Below are 16452 nucleotides of genomic sequence, written 5' to 3'. Positions count from 1 at the left end.
GCAATGACCAATCATATCGAGGGGTTTCCGTGACGATGACCAATCATATCGAGTGATTCTCGTGACGATGACCAATCATATCGAGTGGTTTCCGTGACGATGACAAATCATATCGAGTAGTTCCCGTGACGATGACCAATCTTATCGAGTGGTTTCCGTGACGATGACCAATCATATCGAGTGGTTCCCGTGACGATGACCAATCATATCGAGTGGTTCCCGTGACGATGACCAATCATATCGAGTGGTTTCCGTGACGATGACCAATCATATCGAGTGGTTCCCGTGATGAATCTGACGCGTTGGGACCCACGGCTGGAGACTTTCTCCAGCAAAGATGGCTGACAGAAATACTAGGACGGAAGCAAATGTAAATAATGATAAAGTCATAACGATTCATGCTAAAAATGTGCAGTTGAGAGGAATGTGTTAGCTAGTTAGTGTAGAGACAAACGATTATGCATATTTTTTTGTGTCATAAAGTGACTTACGAAAATCGCTATTCAGCCAGCTAGCTGACTAGCTAACATCAGCCAGATAGCTGACTAGCTAACATCAGCCAGATAGCTGACTAGCTTTATGGGTGTTATGACATGAGTATGAACTTGTAATTCTGGTTGTTTAATGTTTTAGGGACTCCAGAAACAACCAGCAAACCAGGCCGTCGTCTTGTGAAACAGTGGATGTAAAGACTCTAACTAGTTAAGGCATTTAATGCAAATTGAATGTACAATTTTGTAAGCTTGTCTTGCTGATTTTTGCAATGCAGATGAAGTAACGTAGCTATTTCCTTGCTTTATTGTGCAGTGGAGGATAAAAATACCTGTATGCCTATAAGTTAGATGTGTAGCCGATCTGTATATGGACCCTAAAACGTTTGGTATGAATATTAGTTCAGAACCAAGCTATGAACCTCAGCTATCATAGCCAGTTGTATCAACTTCAAAACAGTCTGAATGACATTAATGAAGCCTATGGATTGAGTAGAATATAATCTAACTTTGTGCCAAGGTTGCAAGTCGTATATACATGTAGTTATTGAGATCCCACATTGTAGCCTGTACATCTGATATATTCACTGATCATGTACTCAACCTTGGCAAATAAAGGTGCAGTTCAGGTATGAATGTCTTTGAGATTATTCTTCAGTCATATCCACTACCAGGAGTATCAAATTCCAGTCTTTGAATGATGCTGTGTCTGCATGTATGTATTAGAATTATATAATTCAACAGTGTTCACCAATCTTGGTCCTGTGACATCAATGGTTACACATTGTAACTATGCAATAGACTAGAAACATGATTTAACTAAAGACTAATTTGTAATTCATATATACAGAAATATGTTTGTTTAACTGTACACTACACTTCCTATGCATCATGTAAATACTCTAAAACCAGTTCATCTCGATATCTAATTTCCTTCATCTGCATTGAGCTGATAAACACAGGAAAGGTGGAGTATTTCATCAAATGAGAGACTTCATGTCAACCAGTAGAAAATGTGAAACACTTTATTGAAATAAGTTCATTATACAAGTGTTATAAAAACAATACATGCATTATAAATATTATAAATACAAGTTCAATCTACATCTGGTGTGCATTATAAAAACAGGAAGAAAGAGGTGGGGAGAGATGTAAAAGACAGAAAGGGAAAGAGGTAAGTACAGAGGAGCAGGGAAGACAGCATATGATTAATGAATCACAGTGCTACCCTAATATTCACCCTCCTCCATGGCTGTTAGCTACCTACAAATGCATGTGGAGCTTGTTTTTTTACAGTGATAAATACATCACGTTAGCTAGCAAATATGAAGTGAAGTAGCTGGTGATATTTCATTCACTTAGCTAGCCATCTATACAGTATGTAAAGTTGGCTAGATAGGTAACTAGCTAGCTCATTTCAGTTAGCCTGCACTGTAGCTAGTTAGCTAATAATACATCTTTTTTTTTACATTTTATTAAATGTATTGACTTGAATAGATTCTCCCAGACATGTGGACGATTGGGAACAGAGCAACAAAGTGTGTCACAAAAGCATTTTAGAGCATATTACTATTGTAATTGTAACCGATGTGAAACGCTATTAGCGCGCACCACCGCTAACTAACTAGTCATTTCACATCGGTTACATAATGACCTGACTAGATCATAAAGGAACAATTGTCCAGGCAAATAAATAGATTTTATGGATTCACGGTTTATTAACCCAACTCCACACAGGTCACTGTTTGGCCGTAGCCCACGCCAAATAAATGAAAGATAGCCGTATAAAACAACCATGACCTTCTCTTGTGAAGACCAGATAAAAGAGAGAGACCAATGGCTAAACGTGGACTTAAACTTGCAACGCTCCACCCCGCTGCCAACCGCGGCGGCGCCTTTAGGCGGTGAAAAAGTTCAATATTTCCACAAACACACGCTGGGGATTTACCCAATAATTTATATACACTAGATGATTTGTAGAGGGCGCTGTATTGACACCGCCACGTATCCATCTTGGGACTCCCTCACCGGTTTAAAAATATATATTGGAAGCTATTGAAATGCATTTCTTAATGTCTACATTCGTTTATGCCACGTTTATTGTATTAAAGACACCGTAATGCATACATATTATATTATATGTGAGCTAAATATACAAATGGAAAAAATATACCAAAACATTTTCCTTACAGTATAATTTTTTGGAGATTACTAATGTTACTGTCCCCACTACAACACAAATACTTAAATACATGCAATTTTGTCATTACTATGAAGGACTGCTCCTACTGGGGAGTGCCAATATGGCCGACTGGTGGCTTCAAATCCAGTCAAACGCCATTACATAGCATCAACTATCCAGGGGTTATATACAGTATTGGAGTTACCTAATCATTTAAAAGTGAAAGTAAAAAGTATATCTGCTGCTGCCATTTTGAAACAACTGCGCCATGAAGGTAACATTTTTGTTTTAATTTAAGATAGCAAATATCGTGGTTTATTACAGGTCTAGAGACCAATTGTTTTACATGAGCAGATGAGCGTTATTATTTCGACAGAGAACACGGTGCAGGTTTAGTTCTATGGACGCGTTTTAAGGACGACGTAACTTTTAGGAAGTCTGGGCGAGGCCATGGGCTGCGGACTATATTGAGTTTACATTTCGGTAAACCACTATAGAGTTTAGGTTACTATCTAATCTGCGGATGGGAAGCCAACGCCTGGTTTTAGAAATAAACAGCTATAAACTATATAGATTTCATACAATGTGAATTATTAACTACCCTTTAGTATGTGAAATAATGTAATGTTAGATCTTTGGTATCCTTTAGTCATGTCGATTCCATGTTTTCTACATTTAGGAGGCCATATCAGAACGTCAACAACATCGTAGGATTCCTACTATTTTGTATTATTTTATTTAAATCGCTGACTTCTGTTTTTCCACAATAGGAGAACAATCTTTTTCTTTCTGTGAAATATGTTGAGCAACAGTAAACTGCCTTGGACTTTCATCCTCCGTCATCTCTGAGAAGGAGCCGATGGAAATCTCACGACAGCCTGGGGAGAGCGGATAAAATATGGAGAAAGACAGGTAAATTACTGTCATTAGGCTTATCTGTATTGTTAGTTTATTTCATAATGTCGGTGAAATGTGTCCATTTCAAGTGCAGCTGTTCCAATAATTATAAAACAGCTCGAGGTGTGACACAGCTGGGGTGTATTCATTAGGAACCAAACAAGCAAACGGGAAGGGATATACATGAATATGTCCAGTGGGAAACTGTCGTTTGTTGCAAAACGTTTTTCTACGGTGTGTTCTAATTCATACACCCCTGGCAGGTACCGTTTTAGCACACCTGCTGGTGATTACTAAAACACTGTCCCGTTCAGTAGCCAAACGTTGCCAATAGAAATGCCACCAGTAGCCTAGAGTCGACGCTATACCACATACTTACTGCGTTCCAAAACGTTGCATCTTGCTGAACGCGCCACAAACGTTTTTTTTATACACGGAAGTATAAGTGAAATACATCTACACACGAGCTAACGGTAGGGACCTACCTGTATTTGACCAATAGAAACTCTTGTTTTCTTTGCAAAACGTTTTTCTGTTGCTACTGTGTGCACTACTGAATACACCCCTGTTCAGTGGCGTTGATGCACAGCGAGCTCAGCCGCTGAGTGGATGAGTTCAGACTAGCAAATTGGCTCAACTGTTGCAACACATTTCATAAATGTTGTCAATTTATTTTGTTCAGAAAAGCTAATTTGTATGTATATATCTACCTGGTTTATGGGTTGTAGTAGGGTCAATATACTGCCAGACAGGTTGGTAATATGTCGAATGGCAATGGAAGAGTTGGTTAGATTATTCAATTATTAAGTTTATTTGAACAGGGACAATGTACAACAAAAACACAAGTCTCAATTCCACTTGAGAAATGATGGTTTGTAGCCTACCAGATCTAGCTAGCAGCTATTTCCATCTGATTTAGCCACATTGTTCCATAATCTCTCTAACTGTTATCTAGTTGGTCTGCAGACCTATGTCCTACTGGTTATACTATGGAATAGGACTATATTACTATTGATGTAGACTGGAATAGGACTATATTATTAGTGATATGGACTGGAATAGGACTATATTACTAGTGATGTGGACTGGAATAGGACTATATTACTTTTTGAAGTAGGCTAATGAGCCCATATGCTAAATCAACACTGTCAAAAAGGATAAGGAGCTGAAGACCTCTCCTGCTTCCCCAAATCGGTTTTGTACAGAAGTTGCAAAAATATAGACACTACTGTCATTTAATTCAGTTTGGAATAGCTCATGTTAGGTCATTAAGGGTTAAAATAACTTGAAACCACATCATGATTTAGCCACATTGTTCCATCATCTCTCTAACTGTTATCTAGTTGGTCTGCAGACCTATGTCCTACTGGTTATACTATGTAAAGTTTTTTACTAGAATAATATTACTAGTGATGTGGACTGTAATTGGACTATATTACTAGTGATGTGGACTGGAATAGGACTATATTACTAGTGATGTGGACTGGAATAGGACTATATTACTAGTGATGTGGACTGGAATAGGACTATATTACTAGTGATGTGGACTGGAATAGGACTATATTACTAGTGATGTGGACTGGAATAGGACTATATTACTAGTGATGTGGACTGGAATAGGACTATATTTCTAGTGATGTGGACTGGAATAGGACTATATTTCTAGTGATGTGGACTGGAATAGGACTATATTACTAGTGATGTGGACTGGAATAGGACTATATTACTAGTGATGTGGACTGGAATAGGACTATATTACTAGTGATGTGGACTGGAATAGGACTATATTACTAGTGATGTGGACTGGAATAGGACTATATTACTAGTGATGTGGACTGGAATAGGACTATATTACTAGTGATGTGGACTGGAATAGGACTATATTACTAGTGATGTGGACTGGAATAAGACTATATTACTAGTGATGTGGACTGGAATAGGACTATATTACTAGTGATGTGGACTGGAATAGGACTATATTACTAGTGATGTGGACTGGAATAGGACTATATTACTAGTGATGTGGACTGGAATAGGACTATATTACTAGTGATATGAACTGGAATAAGACTATATTACTAGTGATATGGACTGGAATAGGACTATATTACTAGTGATGTGGACTGGAATAGGACTATATTACTAGTGATGTGGACTGGAATAGGACTATATTACTAGTGATGTGGACTGGAATAGGACTATATTACTAGTGATGTGGACTGGAATAGGACTATATTACTAGTGATGTGGACTGGAATAGGACTATATTACTAGTGATATGGACTGGAATAGGACTATATTACTAGTGATATGAACTGGAATAGGCCTATTCTACTAGTGATATGGACTGGAATAGGACTGCAAGACTAGTGATGTGGACTGGAATAGGGCTATATTACCTGTGGTGTGGACTGGAATAGGACTATATTATTTGGTGTGGACTGGAATAGGACTATATTACTAGGGATATGGACTGGAATATGACTATATTACTAGTGGTGTGGACTGGAATAGGACTATTTTACTAGTGATGTGGACTGGAATAGGACTATATCACTAGTGATGTGGACTGGAATAGGACTATGTTACTAGTGATGTGGACTGGAATAGGCCTATATCATCTCACTAACTGTTATGTTGGTCTACTGACCTACAATTGAAGTCAGAAATTTACATACACTTAGGTTGGAGTCATTAAAACTCATTTTTCAACCACTCCACAAATTTCTTGTTAACAATCTATGGTTTTGGCAAATCGGTTAGCATATCTACTTTGTGCATGACACAAGTAATATTTCCAACAATTGTTTACAGACAGATTATTCACTTATAATTCATTGTATCACAATTCCATTGGGTCAGAAGTTTACATACACTACATTGACTGTGCCTTTAAAACAGCTTGGAAAATTCCAGAAAATTATGTCATGGCTTTAGAAGCTTCTGATTGGCTAATTGACATCATTTGAGTCAATTGGATGTGTACCTGTGGATGTATTTCAAGGCCTACCTTCAAGTTCAGCACCTCTTTGCTTGACATCATGGGAAAATCAAAAGAAATCAGCCAAGACCTCAGAAAAAAAATTGTAGACCTCCACAAGTCTGGTTCATCCGTGGGAGCAATTTCCAAACGCCTGAAGGTACCACGTTCATCTGTACAAACAATAGTATGCAAGTATAAACACCATGGGACCATGCAGCCGTCATACTGCTCACGAAGGAGACGAGTTCTGTCTCCTAGAGATGAATGTACTTTGGTGCGAAAAGTGCAAATCAAGCCTAAAACAACAGCAAAGGACCTTGTGAAGATGCTGGACGAAACAGGTACAAAAGTATTAATTTCCACAGTAAAACGAGTCCTATATCGACATAACCTGAAAGTTCGCTCAGCAAGGAAGAAGCCACAGCTCCAAAACCGCCATAAAAAAGCCAGACTACGGTTTGCAACTCCACATGAGTACAAAGATTGTACTTTTTGGAGAAATGACCTCTGGTCTGATGAAACAAAAATATAACTGTTTGGCAATAATGACCATCGTTATGTTTGGAGGAAAAAGGGGGAGGCTTGCAAGCCGAAGAACACCATCCCAACCGTGAAGCACGGGGGTGGCAGCATAATGTTTTGGTGGTGCTTTTCTGCAGTAGGTACTGGTGCGCTTCACAAAATAGATGGCATCATGTGGATGGAAAATGATGTAGATATATTGAAGCAACATGTCAAGACATCAGTCAGGAAGTTAAAGCTTGGTCACAAATGAGTCTTCCAAATGGACAATGACCCCAAGCATACTTCCAAAGTTGTGGCAAAATAGCTTAAGGATATCAAAGTCAAGGTATTGGAGTGGCCATCACAAAGCCCTGACCTCAATCCTATAGAAAATTTGTGGGCAGAACTGAAAAAGCGTGTGCGAGCAAGGAGGCTTACAAACCTGACTCAGTTACACCACCCCTGTCAGGAGGAATGGGCCAAAATTCACCCAACCTATTGTGAGAAGCTTGTGGAAGGCTACCCAAAACATTTGACCCAAGTTAAACAATTTAAAGGCAATGCTACCAAATACTAATTGAGTGTATGTAAACTTCTGACCCACTGGGAATGTGATGAAAGAAATAAAAGCTGAAATAAATCAATCTCTCTCTCTTATTCTGACATTTCACATTCTTAAAATAAAGTGGTGATCCTAACTGACCTAAAACAGGGAATATTTACTTGGATTAAATGTCAGGAATTGTGAAAAACTGAGTTTAAATGTATTTGGCCGAGGTGTATGTAAACTTCCGACTTCAACTGTATATCCTACTGGTTATACTGTGTAATGTAATTTACTGGAATTATTTTAATATTTACCTGAACACTATTCCCTGTGTCTGAAAGGCTTTTGGGAGCAGCATCTCCTGCTCCAAGCCAACTCTCCTTGAAAAGTGACCATTCCATGGATCGACCAATCGGATTTACAAATGGAGATCTCAGGTACAGTACCAGGCAAAAGTTTGGACACACCTGCTCATTCAAGGGTTTTTCTTTAATTTTACTAATTTCTATGTTGTAGAATAATAGTGAAGATACAAACATAAAATAACACGTGGAATCATGTAGTAACAAAACATGTTAAACAAATAGGACTTTATTGGACTGTATTACTAGTGGTATGGACTGGAATAGGACTATATTACTAGTGATATAGACTGGAATAGGACTATATTACTAGTGATATGGACTGGAATAGGACTATATCACTAGTGATATGGACTGTATTAGGACTATATTACTAGTGATATGGACTGGAATAGGACTATATTACTAGTGATATAGACTGGAATAGGACTATATTACTAGTGATGTGGACTGGAATAGGACTATATTACTAGTGATATGGACTGGAATAGGACTATACTACTAGTGATGTGGACTGGAATAGGACTATATTACTAGTGATATGGACTGGAATAGGACTATATTACTAGTGATATGGACTGGAATAGGACTATATTACTAGTGATGTGGACTGGAATAGGACTATATTACTAGTGATATGGACTGGAATAGGACTATACTACTAGTGATGTGGACTGGAATAGGACTATATTACTAGTGATGTGGACTGGAATAGGACTATATTACTAGTGATGTGGACTGGAATAGGACTATATTACTAGTGATATGGACTGGAATAGGACTATATTACTAGTGATGTGGACTGGAATAGGACTATATTACTAGTGATATGGACTGGAATAGGACTATATTACTAGTGATGTGGACTGGAATAGGACTATATTACTAGTGATATGGACTGGAATAGGACTATACTACTAGTGATGTGGACTGGAATAGGACTATATTACTAGTGATATGGACTGGAATAGGACTATATTACTAGTGATATGGACTGGAATAGGACTATATTACTAGTGATGTGGACTGGAATAGGACTATAATACTAGTGATATGGACTGGAATAGGACTATACTACTAGTGATGTGGACTGGAATAGGACTATATTACTAGTGATGTGGACTGGAATAGGACTATATTACTAGTGATGTGGACTGGAATAGGACTATATTACTAGTGATGTGGACTGGAATAGGACTATATTACTAGTGATATGGACTGGAATAGGACTATATTACTAGTGATGTGGACTGGAATAGGACTATATTACTAGTGATATGGACTGGAATAGGACTATATTACTAGTGATGTGGACTGGAATAGGACTATATTACTAGTGATATGGACTGGAATAGTACTATATTACTAGTGATATGGACTGGAATAGGACTATATTACTAGTGATATGAACTGGAATAGGCCTATTCTACTAGTGATATGGACTGGAATAGGACTGCAAGACTAGTGATGTGGACTGGAATAGGGCTATATTACCTGTGGTGTGGACTGGAATAGGACTATATTATTTGGTGTGGACTGGAATAGGACTATATTACTAGGGATATGGACTGGAATATGACTATATTACTAGTGGTGTGGACTGGAATAGGACTATTTTACTAGTGATTTGGACTGGAATAGGACTATATCACTAGTGATGTGGACTGGAATAGGACTATGTTACTAGTGATGTGGACTGGAATAGGCCTATATCATCTCACTAACTGTTATGTTGGTCTACTGACCTACAATTGAAGTCAGAAGTTTACATACACTTAGGTTGGAGTCATTAAAACTCATTTTTCAACCACTCCACAAATTTCTTGTTAACAATCTATGGTTTTGGCAAATCGGTTAGCATATCTACTTTGTGCATGACACAAGTAATATTTCCAACAATTGTTTACAGACAGATTATTCACTTATAATTCATTGTATCACAATTCCATTGGGTCAGAAGTTTACATACACTACATTGACTGTGCCTTTAAAACAGCTTGGAAAATTCCAGAAAATTATGTCATGGCTTTAGAAGCTTCTGATTGGCTAATTGACATCATTTGAGTCAATTGGATGTGTACCTGTGGATGTATTTCAAGGCCTACCTTCAAGTTCAGCACCTCTTTGCTTGACATCATGGGAAAATCAAAAGAAATCAGCCAAGACCTCAGAAAAAAAATTGTAGACCTCCACAAGTCTGGTTCATCCTTGGGAGCAATTTCCAAACGCCTGAAGGTACCACGTTCATCTGTACAAACAATAGTATGCAAGTATAAACACCATGGGACCATGCAGCCGTCATACTGCTCACGAAGGAGACGAGTTCTGTCTCCTAGAGATGAATGTACTTTGGTGCGAAAAGTGCAAATCAATCCTAAAACAACAGCAAAGGACCTTGTGAAGATGCTGGACGAAACAGGTACAAAAGTATTAATTTCCACAGTAAAACGAGTCCTATATCGACATAACCTGAAAGTTCGCTCAGCAAGGAAGAAGCCACAGCTCCAAAACCGCCATAAAAAAGCCAGACTACGGTTTGCAACTCCACATGAGTACAAAGATTGTACTTTTTGGAGAAATGACCTCTGGTCTGATGAAACAAAAATATAACTGTTTGGCAATAATGACCATCGTTATGTTTGGAGGAAAAAGGGGGAGGCTTGCAAGCCGAAGAACACCATCCCAACCGTGAAGCACGGGTGTGGCAGCATAATGTTTTGGTGGTGCTTTTCTGCAGTAGGTACTGGTGCGCTTCACAAAATAGATGGCATCATGTGGATGGAAAATGATGTAGATATATTGAAGCAACATGTCAAGACATCAGTCAGGAAGTTAAAGCTTGGTCACAAATGAGTCTTCCAAATGGACAATGACCCCAAGCATACTTCCAAAGTTGTGGCAAAATAGCTTAAGGATATCAAAGTCAAGGTATTGGAGTGGCCATCACAAAGCCCTGACCTCAATCCTATAGAAAATTTGTGGGCAGAACTGAAAAAGCGTGTGCGAGCAAGGAGGCTTACAAACCTGACTCAGTTACACCACCCCTGTCAGGAGGAATGGGCCAAAATTCACCCAACCTATTGTGAGAAGCTTGTGGAAGGCTACCCAAAACATTTGACCCAAGTTAAACAATTTAAAGGCAATGCTACCAAATACTAATTGAGTGTATGTAAACTTCTGACCCACTGGGAATGTGATGAAAGAAATAAAAGCTGAAATAAATCAATCTCTCTCTCTTATTCTGACATTTCACATTCTTAAAATAAAGTGGTGATCCTAACTGACCTAAAACAGGGAATATTTACTTGGATTAAATGTCAGGAATTGTGAAAAACTGAGTTTAAATGTATTTGGCCGAGGTGTATGTAAACTTCCGACTTCAACTGTATATCCTACTGGTTATACTGTGTAATGTAATTTACTGGAATTATTTTAATATTTACCTGAACACTATTCCCTGTGTCTGAAAGGCTTTTGGGAGCAGCATCTCCTGCTCCAAGCCAACTCTCCTTGAAAAGTGACCATTCCATGGATCGACCTATCGGATTTACAAATGGTGATCTCAGGTACATTACCAGGCAAAAGTTTGGACACACCTGCTCATTCAAGGGTTTTTCTTTAATTTTACTAATTTCTATGTTGTAGAATAATAGTGAAGATACAAACATAAAATAACACGTGGAATCATGTAGTAACATAACATGTTAAACAAATAGGACTTTATTGGACTGTATTACTAGTGGTATGGACTGGAATAGGACTATATTACTAGTGATATGGACTGGAATAGGACTATATTACTAGTGATATGGACTGGAATAGGACTATATTACTAGTGATATGGACTGGAATAGGACTATATTACTAGTGATATAGACTGGAATAGGACTATATTACTAGTGATGTGGACTGGAATAGGACTATATTACTAGTGATATGGACTGGAATAGGACTATACTACTAGTGATGTGGACTGGAATAGGACTATATTACTAGTGATGTGGACTGGAATAGGACTATACTACTAGTGATGTGGACTGGAATAGGACTATATTACTAGTGATGTGGACTGGAATAGGACTATATTACTAGTGATATGGACTGGAATAGGACTATATTACTAGTGATGTGGACTGGAATAGGACTATATTACTAGTGATATGGACTGGAATAGGACTATATTACTAGTGATATGGACTGGAATAGGACTATATTACTAGTGATATGAACTGGAATAGGCCTATTCTACTAGTGATATGGACTGGAATAGGACTGCAAGACTAGTGATGTGGACTGGAATAGGGCTATATTACCTGTGGTGTGGACTGGAATAGGACTATATTATTTGGTGTGGACTGGAATAGGACTATATTACTAGGGATATGGACTGGAATATGACTATATTACTAGTGGTGTGGACTGGAATAGGACTATTTTACTAGTGATGTGGACTGGAATAGGAGTATATCACTAGTGATGTGGACTGGAATAGGACTATGTTACTAGTGATGTGGACTGGAATAGGCCTATATCATCTCACTAACTGTTATGTTGGTCTACTGACCTACAATTGAAGTCAGAAGTTTACATACACTTAGGTTGGAGTCATTAAAACTCATTTTTCAACCACTCCACAAATTTCTTGTTAACAATCTATGGTTTTGGCAAATCGGTTAGCATATCTACTTTGTGCATGACACAAGTAATATTTCCAACAATTGTTTACAGACAGATTATTCACTTATAATTCATTGTATCACAATTCAATTGGGTCAGAAGTTTACATACACTACATTGACTGTGCCTTTAAAACAGCTTGGAAAATTCCAGAAAATTATGTCATGGCTTTAGAAGCTTCTGATTGGCTAATTGACATCATTTGAGTCAATTGGATGTGTACCTGTGGATGTATTTCAAGGACTACCTTCAAGTTCAGCACCTCTTTGCTTGACATCATGGGAAAATCAAAAGAAATCAGCCAAGACCTCAGAAAAAAAATTGTAGACCTCCACAAGTCTGGTTCATCCGTGGGAGCAATTTCCAAACGCCTGAAGGTACCACGTTCATCTGTACAAACAATAGTATGCAAGTATAAACACCATGGGACCATGCAGCCGTCATACTGCTCACGAAGGAGACGAGTTCTGTCTCCTAGAGATGAATGTACTTTGGTGCGAAAAGTGCAAATCAATCCTAAAACAACAGCAAAGGACCTTGTGAAGATGCTGGACGAAACAGGTACAAAAGTATTAATTTCCACAGTAAAACGAGTCCTATATCGACATAACCTGAAAGTTCGCTCAGCAAGGAAGAAGCCACAGCTCCAAAACCGCCATAAAAAAGCCAGACTACGGTTTGCAACTCCACATGAGTACAAAGATTGTACTTTTTGGAGAAATGACCTCTGGTCTGATGAAACAAAAATATAACTGTTTGGCAATAATGACCATCGTTATGTTTGGAGGAAAAAGGGGGAGGCTTGCAAGCCGAAGAACACCATCCCAACCGTGAAGCACGGGGGTGGCAGCATAATGTTTTGGTGGTGCTTTTCTGCAGTAGGTACTGGTGCGCTTCACAAAATAGATGGCATCATGTGGATGGAAAATGATGTAGATATATTGAAGCAACATGTCAAGACATCAGTCAGGAAGTTAAAGCTTGGTCACAAATGAGTCTTCCAAATGGACAATGACCCCAAGCATACTTCCAAAGTTGTGGCAAAATAGCTTAAGGATATCAAAGTCAAGGTATTGGAGTGGCCATCACAAAGCCCTGACCTCAATCCTACAGAAAATTTGTGGGCAGAACTGAAAAAGCGTGTGCGAGCAAGGAGGCTTACAAACCTGACTCAGTTACACCACCCCTGTCAGGAGGAATGGGCCAAAATTCACCCAACCTATTGTGAGAAGCTTGTGGAAGGCTACCCAAAACATTTGACCCAAGTTAAACAATTTAAAGGCAATGCTACCAAATACTAATTGAGTGTATGTAAACTTCTGACCCACTGGGAATGTGATGAAAGAAATAAAAGCTGAAATAAGTCAATCTCTCTCTCTTATTCTGACATTTCACATTCTTAAAATAAAGTGGTGATCCTAACTGACCTAAAACAGGGAATATTTACTTGGATTAAATGTCAGGAATTGTGAAAAACTGAGTTTTAATGTATTTGGCTAAGGTGTATGTAAACTTCCGACTTCAACTGTATATCCTACTGGTTATACTGTGTAATGTAATTTACTGGAATTATTTTAATATTTACCTGAATACTATTCTCTGTGTCTGAAAGGCTTTTGGGAGCAGCATCTCCTGCTCCAAGCCAACTCTCCTTGAAAAGTGACCATTCCATGGATCGACCTATCGGATTTACAAATGGAGATCTCAGGTACAGTACCAGGCAAAAGTTTGGACACACCTGCTCATTCAAGGGTTTTTCTTTAATTTTACTAATTTCTATGTTGTAGAATAATAGTGAAGATACAAACATAAAATAACACGTGGAATCATGTAGTAACATAACATGTTAAACAAATAGGACTTTATTGGACTGTATTACTAGTGGTATGGACTGGAATAGGACTATATTACTAGTGATGTGGACTGGAATAGGACTATATTACTAGTGATGTGGACTGGAATAGGACTATAATACTAGTGATATGGACTGGAATAGGACTATATTACTAGTGATATGGACTGTATTAGGACTATATTACTAGGGATATGGACTGGAATAGGACTATATTACTAGTGATGTGGACTGGAATAGGACTATATTACTAGTGATATGGACTGGAATAGGACTATATTACTAGTGATATAGACTGGAATAGGACTATATTACTAGTGATATGGACTGGAATAGGACTATATTACTAGTGATATGGACTGGAATAGGACTATACTACTAGTGATGTGGACTGGAATAGGACTATATTACTAGTGATGTGGACTGGAATAGGACTATATTACTAGTGATGTGGACTGGAATAGGACTATATTACTAGTGATATGGACTGGAATAGGACTATATTACTAGTGATATAGACTGGAATAGGACTATATTACTAGTGATGTGGACTGGAATAGGACTATACTACTAGTGATATAGACTGGAATAGGACTATATTACTAGTGATATAGACTGGAATAGGACTATATTACTAGTGATATGGACTGGAATAGGACTATATTACTAGTGATATGGACTGGAATAGGACTATACTACTAGTGATGTGGACTGGAATAGGACTATATTACTAGTGATGTGGACTGGAATAGGACTATATTACTAGTGATATGGACTGGAATAGGACTATATTACTAGTGATGTGGAATAGGACTATATTACTAGTGATATGGACTGGAATAGGACTATATTACTAGTGATGTGGACTGGAATAGGACTATATTACTAGTGATATGGACTGGAATAGGACTATATCACTAGTGATATGGACTGGAATAGGACTATATTACTAGTGATATGAACTGGAATAGGCCTATTCTACTAGTGATATGGACTGGAATAGGACTGCAAGACTAGTGATGTGGACTGGAATAGGGCTATATTACCTGTGGTGTGGACTGGAATAGGACTATATTATTTGGTGTGGACTGGAATAGGACTATATTACTAGGGATATGGACTGGAATATGACTATATTACTAGTGGTGTGGACTGGAATAGGACTATTTTACTAGTGATGTGGACTGGAATAGGACTATATCACTAGTGATGTGGACTGGAATAGGACTATGTTACTAGTGATGTGGACTGGAATAGGCCTATATCATCTCACTAACTGTTATGTTGGTCTACTGACCTACAATTGAAGTCAGAAGTTTACATACACTTAGGTTGGAGTCATTAAAACTCATTTTTCAACCACTCCACAAATTTCTTGTTAACAATCTATGGTTTTGGCAAATCGGTTAGCATATCTACTTTGTGCATGACACAAGTAATATTTCCAACAATTGTTTACAGACAGATTATTCACTTATAATTCATTGTATCACAATTCCATTGGGTCAGAAGTTTACATACACTACATTGACTGTGCCTTTAAAACAGCTTGGAAAATTCCAGAAAATTATGTCATGGCTTTAGAAGCTTCTGATTGGCTAATTGACATCATTTGAGTCAATTGGATGTGTACCTGTGGATGTATTTCAAGGCCTACCTTCAAGTTCAGCACCTCTTTGCTTGACATCATGGGAAAATCAAAAGAAATCAGCCAAGACCTCAGAAAAAAAATTGTAGACCTCCACAAGTCTGGTTCATCCGTGGGAGCAATTTCCAAACGCCTGAAGGTACCACGTTCATCTGTACAAACAATAGTATGCAAGTATAAACACCATGGGACCATGCAGCCGTCATACTGCTCACGAAGGAGACGAGTTCTGTCTCCTAGAGATGAATGTACTTTGGTGCGAAAAGTGCAAATCAATCCTAAAACAACAGCAAAGGACCTTGTGAAGAT

The 16452-nt window shown here is 38.1% G+C and overlaps 1 protein-coding gene across 1 annotated transcript in view; it reads left to right on the top strand.

Annotated features, from left to right (window-relative positions):
• The first annotated feature begins 2895 nt into the window (after positions 1 to 2895).
• Positions 2896 to 16452, top strand: part of LOC115189397 (uncharacterized) — a 337609-nt gene continuing 324052 nt past the window's right edge. The window contains exons 1-3 of the mRNA XM_029747982.1: positions 2896 to 2947; positions 3444 to 3585; positions 7946 to 7992. Of these exons, the coding sequence (XP_029603842.1) occupies positions 3572 to 3585; positions 7946 to 7992 (61 nt within the window). The 5' untranslated portion in view covers positions 2896 to 2947; positions 3444 to 3571. The remainder of the gene's footprint in view (positions 2948 to 3443; positions 3586 to 7945; positions 7993 to 16452) is intronic.

The sequence above is a fragment of the Salmo trutta genome, unplaced genomic scaffold (genome assembly GCF_901001165.1).
Source record: "Salmo trutta unplaced genomic scaffold, fSalTru1.1, whole genome shotgun sequence".
Taxonomy (NCBI): domain Eukaryota; kingdom Metazoa; phylum Chordata; class Actinopteri; order Salmoniformes; family Salmonidae; genus Salmo; species Salmo trutta.
The sequence above is the reverse complement of the archived record's forward strand: the minus strand, read 5'-3'. Positions and strand labels throughout refer to the sequence as shown.